Genomic DNA, 24,343 nt, shown 5'->3' on the forward strand with positions numbered 1-24,343 from the left:
CATCTCCCAAACACCAAGTAGAATTTGTCACTCTACTTTGGGAGTATGGTATGGACTAAAAGAGCAGACTTGCTTGAGAGGGCTAAGTCTCCCAAGCACCAAATAGACTAGCTATCCATTCTAGAATGATGTCGTAGGGTAAAAAAGGATCATCTACCCACTAAGAAACATAGACTAATAGTCGAGGATGACTATTGTTTCAAGAGCAAGGTAATGTCATAAAATCTAATATCTACATATCCCAAAACTATTTTCTCGTATTGAGATGATAATTTAATGTGGGAACAAGAGTTAGAATATAGATATGTGCTTTTAGATCTATCTCAGCATGAGACCAAAAAGAAGAGAATGCTACCTCTCATTAAGGGTCCAAAAGGGAGATGGTATATCAAAGAGAAATGAGCAGATACTGGAGCTTAAAATACCTTAGGGTTAGCTTCATTAACACTAGAATGGTAACAGGACACTTTTATGTCCTTGGAAACTTTTGTGTCCTGTTAAGTGACCATTTTGCTTGAATTATTTGAAGGATATGAAAATGAATTTCTAGGTGCTATATATCCACAAAGTTGACTTATGAGCTGAAAAAAACTTAGCTTTTTTTTTTGAGTATCGATCTCACCATTAACCTTACTCTTGCACAACATTTTTGAACCTAAACTGTGTGAAAAAACGGGTCCTGTTTTTGGCTTTTTTTCAATTTTTGGCAACTATACCACTCTAAACTTCATGTTTGTGAGGTTTAGATGGCTAGAGGTTAGGCCTTCATAGTTCTCAACATGTTTTGATGCTTGTAGGGAGAGCTAAGTGTTAAAATTGAAAGTTATGACCAATTTACAAGAATTGCATAATCCTGTTTTTTGGCCAAAATTAGCACTTTTATGATTTTTTTGGTGGCTTTCTTGATATCCAAATTCAATTTTGATTGTGCAAGTATAATGTATAACATAAAGCTAATCTTCCTTGAGTTTTGGGGGACCTAATATGCTATATAGCATAGTATATGATGATGGTTGAGTTTTTTGATTGCTGAAGAATACGATACATTTTAAAGTAGCAAGTATAACTTTCTCAATATTGCTAGTTTCTTAGGTCAATTGTGTGTATTTTGTAGGTAGTGACCATATCTAATCATAGACTACAAACTTGGCTAGATATTGAGTAGTTTCTATGGGTTTCTAGAGGTCATAATGCTAAACCCAGTTTTTTTATGTTAAAAAGTATTTAGCACTTTATCATTGCCCCCAAGGTTCCAATTGTAAGAGATCCATTATCCTTTTGACATGATCCATGTCTCCTTTTGAATCCAGAGGCCCAAAAGGAACTAAGAAAACATGTATATAGTATCTGTATTGAGCGTGACTATAGAAACTTTGATGACAGGTCCACTAAATGGCAAAAATGCAACTTTTTTGTACCTATTTTTTTTGCCCAAAAAAAAATTAGTGAGGTAAAATCAACCATATGTTTTGGTCACCAACCATATGTTTTCCTACAAAAATCTCCACTCTTAGTTATATGCAATCAACCGTAAGAAATTGTTGTTTTGGGCAAAATGCACTGGTCCATCAACTTTGGACGCTTGTAGTGACCAAGGGATGAGAAAAATTACAAGTTTCTCATTTTTTCCATATGTAGTAGTTATTGAACTATAAGCTCATGAAAGTATTTTTCAAAATGAGTGGATCTACTATGGTTTTGGAATTTTTTACCAAAACCCTGAAAAGACACTTTTATGTCCTGTTAGGTTACCATTCTAGTGTTAAAGACCTCCAAAGATAAGTGTTAAATGTCCTTAGACCTAGGACCTTTAGGTACTTTAAACCTTAGGCAAGCTAGGCATGTGCTTGAGGTGCTTGTCGTGCTTGAGTTGACTAAGGTGCTTGTCGTGCTTGATGACTAAGTTTCTTGAGGTGCTTGTTGCACTTGATGAATTAGGGGCTTGAGGTTCTTCATGACTAAGGTTCTTGAGGTGTTCAGAGTCAAGCATGACTCCTACAAAAGAAGGGGGAGAATCCTAAAGGTAGAGGCATGAGAGAGAACACACACACACACTCAAGGCAAGACCAAGACTTAAGAGGCAATAAGGACACATGTCAAGCACCTACCCATGTTGTCCATATGGTGTGCATGAATCCTATTGGATGGTCTTTAGGGAGGTCCAATGAGAATTGAGATGCATTTAATTAATTAACTAAGCTCTCTCTCTCAAAAGGGGAAAGAAGGAAACTTGTCCAATGCTACCCTATTGCTTGAAATGACCATAGCCTGTGATTGGCCAGGCTTGGCAAGGGCCAGTAGTGATCAAGCATGAGTAAAGAGAGAGAGAGGGGTCTACCTAGGCAAGGAGGGAACTCATTTTGACTCATTCTCACACACTCACATGCTCTCTCATTGTGTTGAGCAAGAACTCCATCTTCTTCTCCAAGTTTGAAAAGTAGAGAGCCTACACCAACACCTCTTGGCTATGAAATGCAAATCCAACCAAGAGTCAAGCTTCAGTAGCATGCTCATCTCCTCTACCATCTATATTTCTATGCTAAGCTAAGCTCCAAGAGTAATCTATGGTGAGGAAAGTACTTCTTTCTTGTATGCCACTTCTTCTTCCTCTTCCTTTCCCTCACTACTTCCAAGCTCTCTCAGCCTTTGAAGGTGTTTGAGGTCTTGGGAAAAACCTTCATTGCATCAACAAGGTCTCAAAGAGCACAAAGCATGTATTGTACCAAGTCTCTCTTTAAGGGAGAATCTATAATACAAAAGCCTTTTGAAGGGGGAACTGGCTTCAACTAAATCCCATCTTCAACTGTTGTCAATCTCTCTCTCTCTCTCTCTCTCTCTCTCTCTCTCTCTCTCTCTCTCTCTCTCTCTTACAAGTATTGTTCATGGCAAGCTATTTAGGTATAATGTTCATTTTTCTACCTTTAATCAAGTGCTCTCCTTATGCTCTTTAAGAATTCTCTTAAGGAAATGCTCACTATTGTTACTTTAATTCCGCTACAGTCAATGTTATAGCCATACTCCATTACAAACAAGGCGAGGCTATTATCATATTTTAGTGTATTTAATATGATCAAGTGGACAAGTGGTGGCATCTATCCTCTTTTTTAAATTCTTTCCAGTTATAATGTGGATGTGCGAGTTTTGTGCACCTTATGGATATTCAAAGCTTTGGGTTTGTGCGAGTCTATAATTGAGATACAACAAAGAGAAGTTTAGATTTCAAAGCCTCAAATTGTGTGATAACAATATACTCAATAGATGGTACTTTCTTTTCAGATGAAAACTAGCTTGAGAGGGTGTGTACAAAGGAAATCCTATGAAATTTAAAAAGATTAATGATAAAACTAGTATAAAATCATGGCTATAAAAGAAACTCTATGTAATTGAAAAATAATAATGATAAAACTAGCATGAGAGCGTGGCTACAAAAGAAACTCTATGAATTTTTCTTTTAAAAAATCTCTTCATCACACTCAAAAGCTATCACAAAGGGTTGGGGGCCGTAGGAGGGGGGGGGGTTTGGCTTAAGAAGAGGAGTTTTTGCTAACAGGAATCATTCTGAAGGACATTGAGAAGTCTAAGAAGTATGGTTTTGTGCGTAGAGCATCCAGGTACAAATTGATTGGTGACGTCTGTACATGAAAGGGGTTGATCTCCTGTTGAGACGTGTACCTTGGCGGGAGGAGCTTTATAGAGTGTTGGAAGAGAACCATGAAGGCGCATGTGGTAGATATATTTCTCTAAAGATCACCTTGCATAAGATCTTGCAAGAGGGTATGTATGGCCTAGTTTGCACAAGGAGTTCACCATTGGTGTAGGTCTTGCAACAAATGTCAAGCATTTGGGAAGAGGGTGTTGAAGCCAGAGCTACCAAAAACCATTATGGCATTTGGTGTGTTTGAAAAATGGGAATTTGATGCAATAGGCTTGTTACCTATCACAAGCAGGGGCAAAAGCTATATTTTTTACTACAGTGGACTTTCTCTCTAGATGGGTAGAGGCTATAGCATTAAAACAAATCATAGCAAAGGATGTGGAAGAATTTGTGTACGATGAAATATGTTGCAAGTTTGGGGTGCCACTGGAGCTACTTTCAGATAAAGGGCCAAGATTTGGAGCTAAACTATTAGAATTTTTATGCACAAAGATGAAGATTAGGCACCAACATACCACTCCTTATTATCCACAATGTAATGGACTAAATGAAAGATTCAATGGTGAGTTGGTACAAATTCTTTCGAAAGTGACAGAGCACCAAGGAAAGAATTGGGATTTGGAATTGCCTAGCGCATTATGGGCTTACAATACTTCGGCGAAGACAGGTACAGGGTTTACTCCATTTCATTTGGTGTATGGAAAGGAAGCACTATTGCCTGTTGAAGTCGATTTGCATGTGGTCAAGATGTTAGAGAAGTTGCTTGGGCAGTCCAGTGATGCATTCAAAGAGAGGCTCTTACAATTACAAGAGGTTTAGCTGGATAGAATGAGCGCATTGGAACAATATGGAGAGATGCAAGATAAGGCTTTAGCAAAGATAAATGAAAAGGTCAAAAGCAAGGGTACCAAGAAACATGACTTGGTTTTGTGCTACAAGAATAAGCTGGACAAGACATTCCAAAAGAAGTTTCAAATTAAGTGGGAAGGACCTTTCAAGGTAGTGGAGTATTTTCCGAATGGTACATATCAGCTGGCTAACCTGGATGGGATTCTACATAAGTCAAGGGTAGATGGATTAATGGTGGTGGATCAAGATGAGTTGTCTGGAGAACAAGTAGTGTCTATGAGGGATGAGGAGACTTGTGACGCGGCGAGTCTCATATCTCTTTTTGTTGTTGTTGATCATGAATGATCTAGGAGGCTATGGGATGGGAAAATTATGTTAGTAGTTTTTTGGAAGAATTGTTGCGCATATGTACATACACATGCACGGTGCGTCAAATAAAGAATTGCCCATTTTCCAGAGCCAGGTGGTTACGTGGGGTCCATATGTGTACAAGTCGAGGCTGCATTACATAGACTTCCTCAAAAATGTCACCATTCAAGAAAGCAATAACAGTATGGTATTGATGTACATCCCAACCAAAATGAGCTGCCAATGCACATAAAACAAACAGTAGTCATACGACAAGTGAGAGAAAAATTTTCTTCATAATCTATGCCAAGCCAAGAAGCCAAAAACACGCATGTGCTCAATAGATGGCTTTCTATCATGCCATGCTTCATATGGAGTCATAGAATGCAATGCTTTTGTAGGACACCTGTTGAGTACATAACTAGCACACATGATAGCCTTGAGCCAAAACAAATGTGGTAAAGCTTGACTCTTGACTATGCATCATGCCATTTCCGTATACAGACATGTTTTTTCTCTCAGCAAGACCATTTTGTTGAGGCGTATACGGCACTGTACATTTTGGCATACCTTTCAGACCTTTACTCATCAACTACATCATCATGTACATCTGCATGAGTAATAGGCTGATCTATAACATTTTCAAAAACCCCCACACCCTATACATTTCCCTCATTTGAATTTACATTGGAACTTCCACCATTGAAAAGAGATAATAAACTGTCATAATTTTCTTGTGAGCTTACATTACTATCTCTAGTACATCAGAGCGAAGACTGAACAGCATCTTCCACAAACACAACATCACGTGAGAAAAAAATACACTTTGTTTGCGGATGGTACAACCTATTACCTTTGCTTTTAGCACTATAACCAACAAAAATACATTTGACAACCCTATCATTGAATTTTCTATGCTACACTTAAGGCACTAAACCATTATCCACACATCCAAAAACACGCATGTGATCAATACATGGCTTTCTATCATGCCATGCTTCATATGGAGTCATAGAATGCAATTCTTTTGTAGGACACTTTTTGAGTACATAAGTGGCACACACGATAGCCACAAGCAAAACAAATGTCGTAAAGCTTCACTCTTGACCATACATTGTTCCATTTCCGTAAGAGACGTGTTTTTTCTCTCAGCAACACCGTTTTGCTGAGCCGTATACAGTAATGTACATTTTGGCATACCTCTAGCTTGCTCATTTTCAACCCTTTACTCATCATGTACATCTGTATCAGTAATAGGCTAACCTGTAACATTTTCCAAAACCCCCATAGGTTGTACATTTGTCTCATTTGAATTTACAATCAAACTTCCACCACTAAAAAGAGGCAATAAACTGTCATAAATTTCCTATGAGCTTACATTACTATCTCTAGTACATGAGAGCAAAGGCTGAACATAATCTTCCACAAACACAACATCATCTGAGACAAAAATATGTTTTGTTTGCGGATGGTACAACCTGTAACATTTGCTTTTAGCACTATAACCAACAAAAATACATTTGACAGCCTTATCATTGATTTTTTTGTGCTTAATAGATGGCTTTCTAACATGCCATGATTCATATGGAGTCATAGAATGCAATGCTTTTGTAGGACACCTGTTGAGTACATAAGTGGCATTCATGAACACCTCAAGACAAAACAAATGTGGTAAAGCTTGACTCTTGACCATACATCATGCCATTTTGGTACGAGACATGTTTTTCCTCTCAGCAACACCATTTTGCTAAGGCGTATATGGCACTGTACATTTTGGCATACCTCTAGCTTGCTCATTTTCAACCCTTTCCTCATCAAGTACATCATGTACATTTGCATCAGTAATAGGTTGATCAGTAACATTTTCAGAAACCTCCATAGGCTGTACATTTGCCTCATTTGAATTTACATTCGAACTTCCACCACTGAAAAGAGGCCATTAACTATCATAAATTTCCTACGAGCTCACATTATTATCTTAGTACATGAGAGCAAAGGATGAACAAAATCTTCCACAAACACAACATCATATGAGACCAAAATATGCTTTGGTTGCAGATGGTAACACCCTGTAACCTTTCCTTTTAGCACTATAACCAACAAAAATACATTTGACAGCCTTATCATTGAATTCTTTGTGCTACACTTGTGGAACTAAACCATAAGGCAAACAACCAAAAATATGCATGTGCTCAATAGATGGCTTTCTATTATGCCATGCTTCATATGGAGTCATAGAATGCAATGCTTTTGTAGGATACCTGTTGAGTACATAAGTGGCACACATGGCATCCTCGAGCTAAAACAAGTGTGGTAAAGCTTTACTCTTGATCATACATCATGCCGTTTCCATAAGAGTCGTGTTTTTCCTCTTAGCAACACCATTTTGTTGAGGCGTAGGTAGCACTGTACATTTTGGCATACCTCTAGTCTGCTCATTTTCAGCCCTTTCCTCATCAAGTACATCATGAACATCTGCATCCGGAATAGGCTGATATGTAACATTTTCAAAAAACCCCATAGACTCTACATGTGCCTCATTTGAATTTACATTCGAACTTCCAGCACTGAAAAGAGGCAATAAACTGTCATAAATTTCGTGTGAGCTTACATTACTATCTCTAGTACATGAGAGCAAAGGCTGAACAAAATCTTCCACAAACACAACATCATGTGAGACAAGAAAACGCTTTGTTTGTGGATTGCACAACCTGTAAAACCTTTGCTTTTAGCACTATAACCAACAAAAATACATTTGACAACATTATCATTGAAAATTATGCACTTCGCTTATGGCACTAAACCATAAGCCAAACATCGAAAAACACGCATGTGCTCAATAGATGGCTTTTTATCATGCCATGCTTCATATGGAGTCATAGAATTCAATGCTTTCGTAGGACACCTGTTGAGTACATAAGTGGCACACATGACAGTCTCCAGCCAAAACAAATCTTGACTCTTGACCATACATCGTGCCATTTTTATAAGAGACGTTGGAGAGGGGGAATGAGGGAACACACCCGGCACAAACACAAGGGCCTCTTTATAGCTCAAGGTATCCACAGCACCCCTATCCTTTCGAAAAACACCTTCAAAAATACACTTTACACTAGCAGACCACCGCCTGCTCAATTTCCACTGTTCTCACACTCCCCAAATTCACCACACAATGCATACCTTCTGCCACGGTCTGTCTCCACCCTTACACACGCTCACAGCCACTCAATCTCACTCTCTCACACAAAACTCCGTCGGTCCGGGGGGGAACACACTTCTACACTGTTGGCACCGAGGAGAAACACCAGAGCAAGAGAAAGAGAGGGGGGAAGGGGAAACAACAACAAGACGCAGCAACAGTGGCTTGATTGCACTTCAAAAGGCATGTACACAGGCTTGCACTGCCATCACTATGGCCATTTTCAAGAAAAGTTACAAAGGGGTTAACTTCTCAGAGAACTCCACTTTGCAAGCTTCAAACGGCACACCAAAAGCCCAGAAAAAAGCCCTTAACTTTATAAGAATTTGACTTTTATAGGGGGACCTTCAATTTTGGAAATTACCCTCTTATTGATCCATTTTGGTACTCTAATTTAGTATCTTTTGGAAGGGGTAGCCACTTTGCTTTTTTCCTTTGCTCTCTCTCTCTCCCTTTTGCACTTGGGGAGGGGGGGGCATTATTGATGTCGCTATTGCCCCTAAGCTTTTTTATTATTTATTTTTTCCTTCACTTTTTACCCTCTTGGGCTATTCAAACTTACACGTCATTTTTTGATTACCCCTTTTGACCACCTCTATCCGGCTCTCTTGACCTACCCTTCACCAGCCTCTTCTCTCTCAATTTCTCTCTCCTCCTCCTTCCAATAATTTGTAGCCCATATTCACCCTTAAAGGACAGTACAAAGTATAGACCCGTGGTAGTCACCCACAAGACAGTATAACCATCAGCTCCATCATGCATAGTATTGACTAAATATCACGACATCCCCACTAACTTTGTCAGTTCCCAGTAGTGGGTGTTGTGCACTACACACTTCCTTTGTAAGGACTTCCACACATACCCCTTTACCCCTGATAATCCTCAACTCGGGCTCTCATGTGTCTTGGTGAGTAGTGCAATGTCTTTACCCTCCATCACTGGCTATAGTCTCCTTGGGTTTGTCCATAAAGAACCATTGAAACTCAATACTACCATGTGTGTCTCTGAGTAAGGTGACTCATAGGCCATGAGTCCCTATTCAATGGCCTTGCCATCAATGATGACTTGGTATACAGCTCTCTTGCTTTCTTTGAGGGCATGTAGGACTCGATGCATACATAGCATCTATGCTCTATCTGCGGTATGCTACTAAAGCGTAATTCATCCTCTTCCCCGCGGAAGCGGTCCTTGCTATCTCACTCGGAGATTGTAGGATAAAGAGCCTTCTCCTTGGCTGTCTTTGCCAGCTTTCTAAGCTTTACTAAAGGTAAGGGTCTCCTCATCTTTTCGGCTTCAATCTTCTCCTCTATGCTTGTAGCGATCACCTTTGGTGAGCTCTTCCTTGAAGACCTTGGGGATTTCTCCTTCTCTTGAGAGAGAGAGAGAGAGAGAGTGGCCTACAATCTACAAGACTCCCATACTAGTATACTACCTATAAGAAATGTTACAAAACGGCACCAGAATTACACTCTAATTTCTCCCAAAGAATGTCTCAGTAGCACAGTGTGCCAATTTTGCTGCTTCATTTTCCTTCATAGTTTAACACCTGGACTAGGTAAATGCAGTCCTTTCCTTTCGTCTTTGGTTAATCAATGACTCCAAAGCGCACTACATTGCGATTCATACAAATATATCAACTAAAATTTCATGTAGGTCCCATACATACAAGGCCTGCAAAGAATGAAGACAATACCAAAGAATGTTGTAGCCATTTATATAAAACAACTCACTAGGAAGGGAGCACATTGCTTTGGCTATGCCTCTCTCTTCACCAAGCAACTCAGAAGCCCAGATATAGTCTTTAGTCTATTTATCCACATCTTGTTTACATTTGCGGTCTTGCTGACAATAAACCTGGGCATACTGCGTGTGTTGAAGAGCGTAAACAGATTTGCAGCACGATATTCGTACAATGCTATTGACCATGTGATCTAATTCCATCTTGTAGGTTTGGCAAAGGCATAACTAGGCCAAGCCTTGACAACAGAGCTCTTTTAACATACTGTAGCATGACAATGTACAGTTTTAACCTGTAAGTTGCAAAGGAAGAATGCCCTTTACTACATAACAATACAAAACAGAACACAACGTTCTAAAATTCATTGTAATGAATTGCTCCTACCTTCCAAACCACGAAGGCAGTACCGAGCATAATGCCTATAATTGTTAGAAATGAGAATATGAGGACCAGCTGACCAACATTCAAGGTGAAATCAAACCTCTTCTTATCTTCAGCGGTAAGCTTCTCAGGCTCATCAAAGAGATTTTTAGGCACTCCAGGCCGACCAAATTTTGTAGCTCTCTCTTCAGACTGGCGTAGAGTATTTAGCAAGCCCTTGGGACCTGGCTCCTTAAAAGTACCACCAGCTCTAGAATCAAGAAATACACTTGGCTTTGCTCCCTTGAGCTTCTCTGTTCCTGCTGTGGGTGAACTGAAGGGACTACCTTGTGAGTTCAGGGGTTTGGGGCTGAAAGTTTGAGCGCCTGAAGGTTTAGGGCTAAAAGGAGAACTGCCTTGAGATTTTGGTATATTGAAGTCAAAAGGAGGAAGTCCCTGAGGGCCTGGTGCTAAGGAGCTTGTAGGGGCTGGGGGCGTCGTACCACCTGTTCTGGCAGCAATTCGAGATGAAATTTTGGCACCTACAAATGGGTTGGCAGCGGTAACATTCGCAGGCTTTGTGGCATCTGCTTGGTCAATTTTCTGGGAAGGCTCTTCATCTTTGCTTGAATCTGTGCCTTTTTCTTCGACAGTTTCACCTAGAGAAGCATGAAGGACAATGCTTCCCTTCTGTTTTGACCTGATGCCTCTCTGCCTGAGCTTGTGCAAATCATACTGAGCCTTCTTCTGTTGATTAAGCATAAGAGCTTGCACATCTCTGTCTGGAACACCATGTCGTCTTGAGATCTGCATGCAGCAGTGCCCATGATGACTTACTTATTACATTTGACACTCTGTAGAACCCTGCAATGTTCTTTGAGACTCTTAGAAGTTTGGAAACCTCTAAAACTTTCTCTACTAGCTTATCCATATCGTGTCTTGTCCTCCATTTCTCAACTTCCATCCATCTTATCTTTTAAAACAAAACAAACCTACCTTGCCAGCTATTTCTTTGCACACACATATAAAGATAACAAGTACTAACATTACACTTCCTACCAGGGTGGGACTCAAAGTTGCACTCCAGGTAAGTGCCATTGGAAACGCTCCTAGATTCTGTCAAGGCAAGAAGCAATCAGCCCTGCAAAAAAAGGTACATCTAGCTTCATGACTTGTCTTTGAAAGTAATCTTCGACCTTTCCCTTTATGATAATATACCTTTGCAATTAAGGTCAGAAAGATCTGAATTCACAAACTATAAGAAGATTCAAAAAAAGACTAAACACTTTTACACAAACCACAAAATCAATCGACAAACATGTCATCAAAAGAGCAGAGAAAATAGAGAAGACAAACACTCTTGAGTGAGAGAGAGAGAGAGAGAGAGAGAGAGAGAGAGAGATCTTGATCTTTCAATGTCTATTAGAGGCCGAAGTTGGCCTATGAGACAATTCAAGTATATACGTGTGTGTCCTCCTTCTATCGGGAAAGGACAAAAATACAAAGTAATAAAATGTGGTCCTGTGGTAGGGAGGGAGTGGGTGATTCATGGAGCCGGGGGGGGGGGGGGGGGGGGGGGGGGGGGGGGGGGGGGGGGGGGGCGCGCGCGCTATGGATGCTTATATGAAACTCGCCCTTGATACACCGAAGGCTATTAACACTTTGCACATAGGATAAATACCAATCTTTGGTTAGAGCTTGAGAGAGAGGGAGAGAGAGAGAGAGAGAGAGAAAATTCAGCAGGGTATCATTCGTTCCATACACTTGTATCCATCTATATCTCTCTTCACAAGAGGTAAGAGGATAGAGTCCTTCATGCTTTTCAAGCTCTGTATCTTGGAGCTCGGGGGCGTCTCCTAGCCCAGACCACTCAGCTTGCTGAAGGGTGACCCCTCCCTATGTTAGTGTGATGGGTGGCGGTAGGGTTGTGTTTGAAGTCTGTAAGCTGAGACTGTTTGCCATCCTTTAGTGCCACTATAGGTGCTAGCAATGTCTCTCTATGTCGATGCATCTCCACTAGAAAACAGCCAAACAGGTGATGGTCTCTAGACTCCATGATCTGTTGCAGGGGGGGCTGTCCCGTGAAAAGAGCCTCATATCTGTCGTTGATACTCTCATATGCTCTACATCTGCAAACAAAATTCTCTTCGTCCTCAATCTTTGTGCAAAGCTGGCAGAACCTCTCAGCTTAGGGGGTACAAGTAAAAGTTCTTGCCTCTGTCTCTAGCCGGGTGTGACGATACCTGGAGCTGACTAATCTCCACTCATGAGCCCTGTGGCATCTACGTATCCATGTAGCATGGTTTCTAAATGAACCCCTCGTCTAGCATGGTCAAGAAGTACTCACTGCAATACGACGACAAGAGGCTGACTACGTGCGGTCCGTGTCTGCCTAATGTAGAGTAGCCATAGATCCTCTCCGAGTACTATGTTCCTCTCACTATGTGAGAGCTAGATGAAGGGTGAATCCAGGTCATATTGGAAGGGTGGTTATCTATCCATGTCTAGTGCATGTTCTCCAAACAACTCTCACCTGCCGGTACCAAGAATCTTGCCCACTTGACTTTAGGTCTGTCTAGAGGCCTCAAAGGCTCTACGTGTGAGTCTATTTGATTGTATCTCTCTCATCCTCTGAATGAGGCAAATTGTCTCGACAATAGACTCGACTAGCATGGATGGAGTAGCTAACTGCTCTAACAATGTTGTGTGGTACTAAGTGTTAAAGTTTAGGCATCTCAAGTGAACTGCCCAATGTGATCCCATTATTTAGTTTGGCTTTTAGGTATTTATTTTACTTATTTGTCAAAGTCTTGGGTAGGGCAATTTATTGGGCTCGCTATATAAGCAACCCCTTGCCTCCATTGTATACACATTCAGTTATTCATTGCCAAGGTTGATTGGTTCAAGAGACTCTCTCTCTCTCTCTCTCTCTCTCTCTCTCTCTCTCTCTCTCTCTCTCTCTACGCTTCCGCATCGTCGACTTTGACATGGTATCAGAGCTTGCTGTAGCTCGTGCTTGAAGGCCTTGGCGTGAAGGAGCTGTCCCGTGAAGAGAAGAGAAGAATTTCGTCGCCGGTGTCCAATCCCTCCCACACGCCGTCGTGAGCGTTTAAAACGCTAGGCAACACCCTTGTTCTCTCTCCCGTTGCTGACTGTGAAGCGATGGAGGAAGCGTTCTAAAACACTGTCCGTTTGCAAGTGCCCCAGCCACAACGTCGAAGCCCCCCCCCCCTACTCCCACGGAAGCGTTTTAAAACGCTGCCCCCAACGTCCCCTTCCAGCAACAGTCTCGCCCCCTTGAGCTCGCGTTTTGAGGCGCCCCGCCCCCCCCCCCCCCCCCCCCCCCCCCCGGGTTCTGCCGGTGCGTCACCGTTTTGGGCTAGCGTTTTAAAACGCCAGCCTATGTGCTCCGCTGACAGCCATAGAGCCCCTCCTTGGACAACATCTTTGACACACTTCCCCCTTGGCGTTTTGAAATGCAACAGCAGGAGGGTGTCTTGGTGCGGCTGTCACTTGGGTTATTTTGTGGCACTATGGCAGGTTTGCAAGGTAAAGTGGCAGATTGTGGAGCGACTTGGGAGTCGAAGAGCTGTGGAGTGGCTCGAAAAGGAACGAGGAGATTGGAGCTCAAGAGAGGGTGTGTAGCGGCTTGGGAGTACCGGTGGGGTGGAATTGCTTGGAAGTTCGATGAGGCTTGGTGGACTTGTATGGCCCTTGGAGTGCGAGGAGTACCAGTTTCGAGATCTTGCAACTTCAAAATGGCGTCCCCTTGCTTGAGCACCCTCGACGACATCGACCAAACCCAACCAAAAGCTATGGATAACAGATCCTCAACCATCCGTTTAGCGGTCTATGCATCGGCACAGTTCTCAAGGAACCCGACAAATTGTTTGGCTCGAGTTTGTGAAGTCAAAAGCAACCAGCAAAGTTCGCTAGAACACAATGGCAAAGGTCAGGTGGAGGATGGCAGTACCAATACTCAGTTAGCTGCCTTGGTACCCACGAGGTATGACCACATTTGTCATGAATGTGATTCGACGCTTTGTTTGGCTCGAGAGTTTGAAGCCAAAGAAAGTAGGAACTCACAGATTGACAACGACAAAGGCAAGCTGGACAGAGATTACGGTAATAAAGATTTGACAGAGGAGATCGACATGGCACTCGTAGCCACAGTGGCCTCGACGTCAGATTTCTAGTCAAATGACAGGTGTCACCACTAGCTTCAGCTAGAGAGAGGCTTGTGAGTGGCAGAGAGGGGCAAGCACTGCTCCCTATATGAATTTGGACTCGTGTTGGAGTTCAAGTTATTGGTGTTTGGACCCGTAGGTCGGAGTTCAATGCACATGCATTCGGCAAGGAACCAATCAGACGTCAAACACTATGGATGGGTGCGCCAATTCATTGTTGTTGGTCAGATCATGGACAGGATGTGTTCCAACATGTCACGTGACACATACCAACCCTATGTGTCCGTGGACAAGCTACACCACAGCAGGGTTCAGTCAATTCAGTTAGTTCAGTCAAGTCTCGATTAGCAGTGATCTGGCACTTTTGTGAGTCTATTCGTATGTTAGGGAATAAAGGCCTAAGTGCCTTGTACTTACTAACTTATAAGTTAAAAGACTTATAAGTGAGGGGGCCCAAGTGTGAATGGCCCCCTAGTCACTTACTCATATACTCAAATGTGAAGCCCAAAAGAACAATAGCGTGGCTTTTCCCAGATTTCAACGAGCTCTCTCTCTCTCTCACGTTCTTCCTCAGCGTGTGCTCCTTCTGCGCCAATCTCCTCTTCTCCTTCACTCTCATGGCATAGAGCAGCAAGTGGGCTCTCTCTCCTGCTCCCCCACACATGGTATCAGAGCTTTAGGGTTTCCAAGAGAGCCATCTTCGCAACACAGATCAGAATTCTGTTCTTGCTCGCTGCGGGAAGGATATTCAACCGTTTTCGATCAACTCTGTCGCGAAGGGATCCTCTCACCGTGTAGAATCGACCTCCGGTGACAGTTTCCCCAAAATTAGGGTTTCAAAAACTGGCGAACAGCAGCCTATTTCTGCTGAAATTGACCAATTTCGGGGTCAATTTGATGCAATTTCATTAGGGCAAGTCTCACAGGTCAATCTTACAGGTGTTTCCACCAACGAGGTTCTGAAAATTCAGCAAAACAGGTGTTTACAGGTCTGATTTTTGCCCTAAAACAGGGAATTTCAGCAAGCAAATGATGTATACACCTTGTGGAAACCTTTGGTAAGGGTTTGGCAGTGAATGTATGCTGTTTTGGGATGATTTCGCGTGAAATTTGCTCGCTGTTTTTCTGTAACAGCAAGCTGTTTTTTGCCCGATTGCGCACATTTGGGCGTGTTTAGGTCGGCAAAACAGGGTTTCAGTGTTTGCAATCACTCAGAATGGCTTCTAGCAGTGAAAGTGGCAATTTGTTGCACATTCGCAAGCTTGAAGGTGCCCATAACTTTGCTATATGGAAGAAGCAATGTTATAATGTGATGTTGCAGAAGAAACAGGCGAAACCTATTAAGTTATAGGGTGTGAAACCGGTTGATATGGAGGTTGAAGAATGGGAAGAAGTGGACGAGTTGGCTCGCTCCACGATCATGCTTTCGGTGTCTGACAATTTACTCTTCAATGTAGAGAATGAGCAGACAGCATGGGGCATGTGGAAGCGTTTAGACGAGTTGTATGCACAGCAGAGTGCTGCCAGTAAAGTGTATTGGCTTAAGAAGCTTATGGATCTCCGCATGAAAGAGGGCACGCACATGTCAATGCACCTCAATGAATTCAATTCTATTTTCAGCCAACTGACAGAGCTGAAATTCACGATTGATGAGGAGTTCAAAGCTACTTTTCTGCTATGCACATTGCCCGAGAGTTGGGATGTATTCCGGACAGCTCTTAGTAACTCAAGTGCGTCACTTAAGTATGCAGATGTAGAGAGTTCTCTCTTGATGGAAGAGATGAACAGGAAGAACACCACAGGTGGGTCTTCTAATGCATTGCACTTGAGAGGCAGGTCTCAACAGAGGGAGAAATCTAACAGTAAGGACAGGGCACGCAGCAAATCTCGTAGGAAAGATGCTGTGTGTCATCATTGTGGAAAGAAAGGGCATTATAAACGGAAATGCTATGAGTGGAAGAAAGAGAAGAACAAGGGTGCTGAAACTGATGCAAAGGACAAGGGAAATGCCAAGAAGAGCACTGTGTTGATTGAGGAAATCAATGTTGCTAGTAGTTGTGACAGTGACAGCAGCACTGATGTACTCAATGCCTCTTCTGTGGATGCACATACCCTTGCTATGGGTTCTGATGTGGACATGCATACTTGGATTCTTGATTCAGGTGCCTCCTTTCATGTAACACCTCATAGGGATTGGTTTACACAGTACTCAGGTGAGGTGCAAGGCACTGTTTATTTGGGAGATAACTATGCATGTGACATTGCAGGTATTGGCAGTGTCCAGTTTTCCTTTGCTGATGGTATGACTTTTGTTTTGCACAAAGTGCGCCATGTGCCACAACTCAAGAAGAGTTTGATTAGTACAGGGCAGCTAGATGATGCAGGCTATCACACCACTTTTGGTGATAGCAAGTGGAAAATTTGTAAAGGGGCCCGGATTGTAGCCAAGGGTTGTAAATCGGACACTTTGTATCCTTTGCATGTATCTAGTGTGCGTGACCATGTTGTCGCCGTAACCGAGCAGCCAAGTGTTTCTTTGTGGCATGGCCGGTTGGGACACATGAGTAAAAGAGGAATGGAAACTCTGTCTCGTTGTGGTTATTTGCCGTGTTTGAGGTATGCTGATTTTTCTCATTGTGAGCACTGTATTTACGGTAAGCACAGTCAAACACCGCACAAAAGGTCACTTTCTTTGAAGTCTGACAGGTTAGACTTAGTGCATTCCGATGTATGTGAAATGCCACAGTTGTCCTTAGGGGGAAAGAAATATTTTGTCTCGTTTATCGATGATGCTACACGTAAGGTGTGGGTGTATCCAATACGTGCTAAAAGCGATGTTTTGGATACTTTCAAGAAGTTTCTTGCGTTTGTTGAGAATCAAACTGACAAGAAGCTTAGGTCTTTGCGCTCAGACAATGGGGGGGAGTATGTATCAAAAGCATTTATTGACTTTTGTGCTACTAAAGGTATTAAAAGAGAGCTCACGGCTCCTTTTAATCCCTCTCAGAATGGAGTTGCAGAGAGGTTGAACTGGACTATCCAAGAGAAAGTTCGGAGTATGCTGTCACATGCTGCATTACCTCATGGTTTTTGGGCAGAAGCTGTGCAAACAGCTATTCACTTGATTAATCGCTCACCTAGCAAGGCTTTGGGTGGAAAGGTGCCTGAGGAGGTGTGGTCTGGCAAGCCACCCTCATATGCACATTTAAGAGTGTTTGGTTGTGAGGCCTATGTTCACATCCGGAGTGAACTGCGCACCAAACTAGAACCAAAGTCTCATAAATGCATTTTCCTAGGATATGGTGAGGATGGTGAAATGGGGTATAGATTATGGGATCCCGCATTACGGAAAATCATACGCAGCAATGATGTCATCTTCAATGAGAATTGCATGCACAAACAGCCCACAAAGGTCGAGGAAGTGCGCCGGGTTGTTTTTCGTGAAGATGTTACATATGGACAGCCAAGAAGGCCCAATGTTCAGCAGCCTTTACATGCTGAAAATCAGCCATTAGCTGCTGAAAATCAGCCCCAACAAGTTGCCATTGATGCACCACAGGTAGGGGAACAGGTTGATGCTCCTAGACCGCCCGTTGTTGCGATGCAACCGGCTGAACAGCCTGCTGTTTTTGATGGTTTACAGGCTGAAAATCCACCTGTTATGGATCATTAGGTGCGTAGGTCTACTCGGGTGACAAGGCCCCCCGATAGATATGAACCGTCTTTGGACTATGTCATGCTTACCGATTGTGGTGAGCCGTCTTGCTATAAAGAGGCTATGCAACGGGAAGACAGTAAGAAATGGTTCAAAGCAATGGTTTCGGAAATGCAGTCTTTGGAGAAAAACCATACATGGGACTTGGTTGATTTGCCTAAAGGGCATAAGGCTCTGCCATGTAAATGGGTTTACAAGACCAAGGTCACATCTGATGCTTCTTCGAAGTACAAGGCACGTTTGGTTGCTAAAGGGTACAAGCAAAAGCATGGTGTGGATTTTGATGAGATTTTTTCTCCTGTCGTAAAGCTTGCCACATTACGTCTTGTTTTAGGCCTGGTTGCTTCTGAAGATATGGAGTTAAAGCAAATGGATGTCAAAACAGCGTTTTTGCATGGCGATTTGCTTGAGATGATCTATATGATGCAGCCAGAAGGTTTTGTGTCAAAGGGGCAAGAGAAGAAAGTATGTAGACTCTTGAAGAGCTTGTATGGTTTGAAACAGTCTCCCCGTGCATGGTATCACAAGTTTGATACATTCATGAGGTCTCAAGGATACAAAAGAAGTAATTTTGATCACTGTTTGTATATCAAAACGGCAAGTGATGGATCTCTTCTATTGCTGATTTTGTATGTTGATGACATGCTTATTGCGGGTAAAAATGTCACGGAGTTGGATGCATTACAGCAAAGCTTAAAGCATCGCTTTGACATGAAGGATCTTGGTGATGCTAATCATATTTTGGGCATGCGTATCTCTCGAGATATACCAAACAGGCGTCTGTATCTATCTCAACGAGATTATGTTAATAAGGTGCTACATCGTTTTCATATGGATGGGGGAAAGGCACTTGGTACTCCGCTGCCTCCATATGTAAAACTGACTACACATGACTGCCCAAACACAGATGATATGCGGGCTGAAATGGCCAAGATTCCTTATGCATCAACCGTTGGCAGTTTGATGTATGCTATGGTTGCTACACGTCCGGACATTGCATTTGCGGTGGGAGTGGTAAGCAGGTACATGAGCAATCCTGGCAAAAAGCATTGGGAAGCAGTGAAGTGTATCTTGAGATACTTGAAAGGCACTAAAGACTTGTCCATTTGTTTTGGGAAGAGTGAGCCATCTGTGCATGGCTTTACAGATGCAGATTTTGCTGGACATCCAGATTGCAGGAAGTCTACCTCTGGATATGTGTTTACATTCACAGGAGGTGCAGTTTCTTGGATTTCTAGACTGCAAAAATGTGTTGCTTTGTCTACCACTGAGGCTGAGTATGTGGCTGCCACTGAGGCATGCAAAGAAGCTTTGTGGCTCATGCGTTTGGTAGAAGAGCTTGGCATTAAGTCACCGGTTCCTGTGCTACACTGTGATAGTCAAAGTGCTATTATGCTTGCAAGGAATCCTGTTTTTCATGCCAAGACAAAGCACATAGAGGTGAAGTATCATTTTATCAGGAGTGTGCTTGATGACAAGAGCATTACACTTGTCAAGGTGCACACAGATGACAACCCTGCAGATCTTTTGACCAAGAGTCTTCCAGCAGAGCGGTTTGCATATTGCCGACAGATGATGAGTGTTGGATGAGTAAGTGCATGATCAGCTGATGTATCATAGTTAGTTGATTCTTTGATCTCCCAAGGTACATTGCCTTTAGGTGGGAGGTTGTTAGAGAATAAAGGCCTAAGTGCCTTGTACTTACTAACTTATAAGTTAAAAGACTTATAAGTGAGGGGGCCCAAGTGTGAATGGCCCCCTAGTCACTTACTCATATACTCAAATGTGAAGCCCAAAAGAACAATAGCGTGGCTTTTCCCAGATTTCAACGAGCTCTCTCTCTCTCTCACGTTCTTCCTCAGCGTGTGCTCCTTCTGCGCCAATCTCCTCTTCTCCTTCACTCTCATGGCATAGAGCAGCAAGTGGGCTCTCTCCTGCTCCCCCACATCGTAGACCGTGCATGCCCAATCACTTAGCATAGATGCATATCCTCCGGTTGCACACAGCATGATCATCGGAATTCCCGTCTGAATCCATTAGCATCAGTTAGGGGAATTTTCCAGTGCATTTAGCCTATTTTCCTATTTATTGGTTATTTTCACTTAATATTTTTAAGTGACTTTCCAACAAAAGTAGGTAGGGCAATTTTGCTAAGTTAATATATAAGCAAACCCAAGTTAGCAGTTTCTGGCAGAAGAGGCAGTAGGAGCTTCCCGCTCAACAGGCAACTTCTCAACAGTACCCCCCCTCAGCAGTCGACCCTCGCCATCCACTCCTTCCCTTTGGCGTTTCCTCCCAGCAAACCATCGCCTACAAGTCCTCTTGCCTGGCGTTTTCCAACCTCAGCAGATACATCCCAGCCAGCGTTTTTCAGCCTTGACAAAAACGCCCGCATCACTTGCAGATTCAGCGTTTTTTCAGCCTTGTCAAAAACGCCAGCTCAGCAGTAGCAAAAACGCAAAATTCAGCAGTTGGATTCTTGCAGTTTTCAGCCTATGGTACCGTAGCAGATCAGCCCCTAGTCGGTTGCAGATGTTCCCCCCATTTTCAGCCATAAAAACGCAGCCAAAACAGACATTTTCAGCCACCGAACAGTCCCGAGAATCAGCGATTAGAAGATCCCAGATTTCAGCCATCGAGTCGTCGTCGTCATCGGCATAGTCCCATTGCATCAGTCCATTGCTAGACCACTCTCGCCGACGAGAGTGGGGCCTTCGGAGGAGGGTTTTACAACCTCTCGGTGTCGTATCTCTTCTCTCTCCTTCTCTCAGTCTCATTCACTTGCACGCACAATATCCACTCACTTTGTTCGTGATCATAGCACTCCCCATAAGACAGAAAGCTCTCTCTTTCCCTAAGAACTAAAAGGAACCTTGAGCAATAAAGATCACTAATCTTGAGAAAATACAACATTCATTCTGCCGCACCTTACACAACAGTTCATTATCTTGGAGTTTTATATTTTGGACGTGACGTGTTCATAGTTCACGAATGGGGATTATTGGACGTAGTGTGGACTACAGTTCAAAGTTTCTACAAAGGCAACCAATGCTCAAGATGGCATTACTTTCATGTACAAAGTTGAGGAGAGCAACACCGAGGTGTATCCAGTATCCCGGCCGGTGCTAGGGTGTCCATGGTAGCTTCTTCATCAACTTGGTCTCACTATTGATGTCCACTATGAGCTGCAGAGAGGGTGTTAAAGTTTAGGCATCTCAAGTGAACTGCCCAATATGATTCCATTATTTAGTTTGGCTTTTAGGTATTTATTTTACTTATTTGTCAAAGTCTTGGGTAGGGTAATTTATTGAAATTGCTATAAAAGCAACCCCTTGCCTCCATTGTATACACATTCAGTTATTCATAGCCAAGGTTGATTGGTTAAAGAGTCTCTCTCTCTCTCTCTCTCTCTCTCTCTCTCTCTCTCTCTCTCTCTCTCTCTCTCTCTGTGTGTGTGTGTGTGTGTGTGTGTGTGTGTGTGTTATGAGCGCGTATAGAGCTAGAAGAGAGCAAGTGGAGGCACTCACAAGAACTTGGGACTTGATGATAAGCTTAATCTTGATTACAAGACTTAATACTTTATTAAGAGAGCTAGATACAAGACTTTGATTGCATGACTTGAGCACAAGACAAGGCTTGATTGCAAGGACAAGACTTGAACATAAGACAAGAACTAGCAGAGGGCTTTCCTCATAAGAGCCTCACAACTGGTGTTGGCAAGACTGAGGGGCTTGTGACCCAAGACCCCTATTTATACTAGTGCTTGAGGAGGTTACTTGAGGAGGTTAGGACATTCTAGATTCTTCTTGAGGAGAATATTCTAGAACCTTCTTGATCCTTCTAGTTCTTCTAGAACCTTCTCGATCCTTCTCCAACTTTCTAGAGCTTTCCAGAAACTTCTAGATTCTTCTTGAATCTTCTCCAAGCTTCTAGAAACTTCTTGATCCTTCTAGTTCTTCTAGAACCTTCTAGATCCTTCTTCAACTTTCTAGGGCTTTCAAGAAACTTCTAGATTCTTCCGGAATCTTCTCCATGCTTCTAGAAACTTCTAGAATCTCCTTGATAGAATCTTCTAGATCCTTCTAGATTCTTCTAGATCCTTCTAGATTCTTCTAGAGCCTTCTAGCGATGATGCAGGCAACGACTGACTCTCAAGCATCCATGACAATACCCCCTCCTCCAGCGACGAGTTCCACGAGGAGCAATGGTGTTCCTTGAGTTGGGCTTCCATGGATGTTGTTGATGGAACTCTTGGACTTTGAGAGATGCATGTTGTAGATTGTGTGCTGGTTCCCAGTGGTTCCCAGGTTCGTTCACTAACATCATAGCCTTTCCAATGCACCAAGTACTGTAACCTGCCACACGAAACTCGAGAATCTAGGACTTTCTCGACCTCATATTCGTCATGTCCTTGAATCTCAACCGAAGGAGGTGGTTGTAGGGCTCTTCCTGGGATCTTAGATGTGTGACAAGGTTCTAGAACTGAGACATGAAAGACCGGATGGATTTTCATGGATGAGGGCAATCGGAGTCGATAGGTAACTAGATTGACTTGACGGATAATTTTAAACAGACCAAGCCTTCGATAATCAAGCTTTTGACAGGGACGAGATGAACGCAGATCACATCGGAGGAGCCACACTTTATCCCCTTCTTTGTATTTTGGATGCTGCATGCGATGGAGATCTGCACTTACCTTATACTTGGATTGAGCTTCTTTGATATGAATTGTAAGTTCTTTGTGAATTGCAGATAATTGTTGTGTAAGATGAATAGCAGCTGGATTCTTGACTTGATAGTGTCTGTGGATATCCTGTTTGGGATGTTGACCATAATTAGCAAAGAATAGGGTGTGACGGGTGGAAGCATGAAAACTATTATTATAGGAGAATTCTGCTAGCGGTAGGAGCTCGACCCAATTATCCTGGTGATAATTGATAGTACAGCGGAGATACTGTTCCAAAACTTGATTTACTCTCTGTGTTTGTCCATCACTTTGTGGGTGATTGGCTGAGGAGAGGTTGATTTGTACTCCGAGTAGCTTGAATAAGCTTTTCCAAAAGCTAGAGATGAATTGTGGGCCTCGATCAGAAACTATGTCATCCGGTAATCCGTGATAACGATAGATATGTTCTAGAAAGAGTTTGGGCGTACCTTCGCTGGTGATGGTTTTAGTGGTTGGAATGAAGTGTGCCATTTTGTAAACCGATCCACGACTACTAAAATGGAGTCAAATCCTTGCGACAAGGGTAGCTCTACAATGAAATCCATGGAGATGGATGACCATGGTTTGGTTGGAATGGGCAAGGGATGGAGTAACCCATGAGGACGATGACGAGGGGCCTTTGATCTATTGCAAGTGTCACAAGTGCCTACATACTCCTTGACAAGCTTCCACATTTGAGGCCACCAAAAGTCACGGGAGAGTAGCTCAATTGTCTTATTAACCTCAAAATGCCCTGCTGATGGAAGATCATGCCATTGCTGGAGTACCTCCAAGCGTGTTGGTCCTCGCGGAATATAGAGAAGACCCTTATAGTAAATTAGTCCATCAATTGCTTGAAAGTCCTCATTAACCTCTTGTCCTTGTAGTTGTTGTCTAATATTCTGAGCAAGTGGGTCTTTTGCAATTTGCGTCTTCACCTTAGAAAGAAAAGTAGAATCTTCAGGAGCTTGGCTCATGGTGGCGTTTAGCTTAAGCTGCTCAAGTTTCAAAATCACTGACTCTTGTTGATCAAATGCTGCATCGCCTTCTCTAGGTGCAAGGTAGGATCTTCTTGATAAGGCATCTGGCTTAGCTTGTTGACGGCCAGGTCTATAAGAGATAAGAAAATCAAACCTTGATAGGATACCACTCCACCTGGTTTAGCGACGATTCAAGACGCGGGATGTCATGAAGTATTCCAAATTCTTGTGATCTGTATAGACAGTGATCTTATGAGGAGCTCCTTCCAAGTAGGTGACGCCAAGTGTCGAAGGAGTCGATGATTGCTAAGAGCTCTTTGTCATGGATTTCATAATTGATTTCTGCAGCTGAGAACTTGCGAGAATGAAAAGCCACTGGATGTACTCGACCATCCTCTCCTACTTGGGATAGAATAGCGCCAAGGGCAAAATCTGAAGCGTCTGTTTCTAGGATGAAAGACTTTGTAGGATCTGCGTGAATTAGAATGGGTGCGGTCGTGAAAGCTTGCTTGAGAGTCTGAAATGCTTTCGCGGCCTCTGAGTCCCACACAAACTTATTATGGCCTGTCAACCTTGTGAGTGATGTAACCACCTTGGAGTATCCCTA

The 24,343-nt window shown here is 42.8% G+C and overlaps 1 protein-coding gene across 4 annotated transcripts in view; it reads right to left on the reverse strand.

The window, feature by feature from the left end:
• Positions 1-9,743: 9,743 nt before the first annotated feature.
• LOC147420437 (uncharacterized) overlaps positions 9,744-24,343 on the reverse strand; it is a 31,865-nt gene continuing 17,265 nt past the window's right edge. For 2 of the 4 annotated variants that reach the window (XM_086504401.1, XM_086504400.1), the window contains 2 exons: positions 11,209-11,265; positions 9,744-10,956 (listed from right to left, as the gene is read on the reverse strand). In XM_086504401.1, coding sequence (XP_086360527.1) covers positions 10,144-10,956; positions 11,209-11,247 — 852 coding nt within the window. In that variant the 5' untranslated portion in view covers positions 11,248-11,265 and the 3' untranslated portion in view covers positions 9,744-10,143. Of the gene's footprint in view, positions 10,957-11,208; positions 11,291-24,343 lie in introns of all 4 variants that reach the window. The other 2 variants (XM_086504399.1, XM_086504398.1) reach the window with 1 other exon arrangement.

The sequence above is a fragment of the Adiantum capillus-veneris genome, chromosome 28 (assembly GCF_014529385.1).
Source record: "Adiantum capillus-veneris isolate H3 chromosome 28, ASM1452938v2, whole genome shotgun sequence".
NCBI classification, from domain to species: domain Eukaryota; kingdom Viridiplantae; phylum Streptophyta; class Polypodiopsida; order Polypodiales; family Pteridaceae; genus Adiantum; species Adiantum capillus-veneris.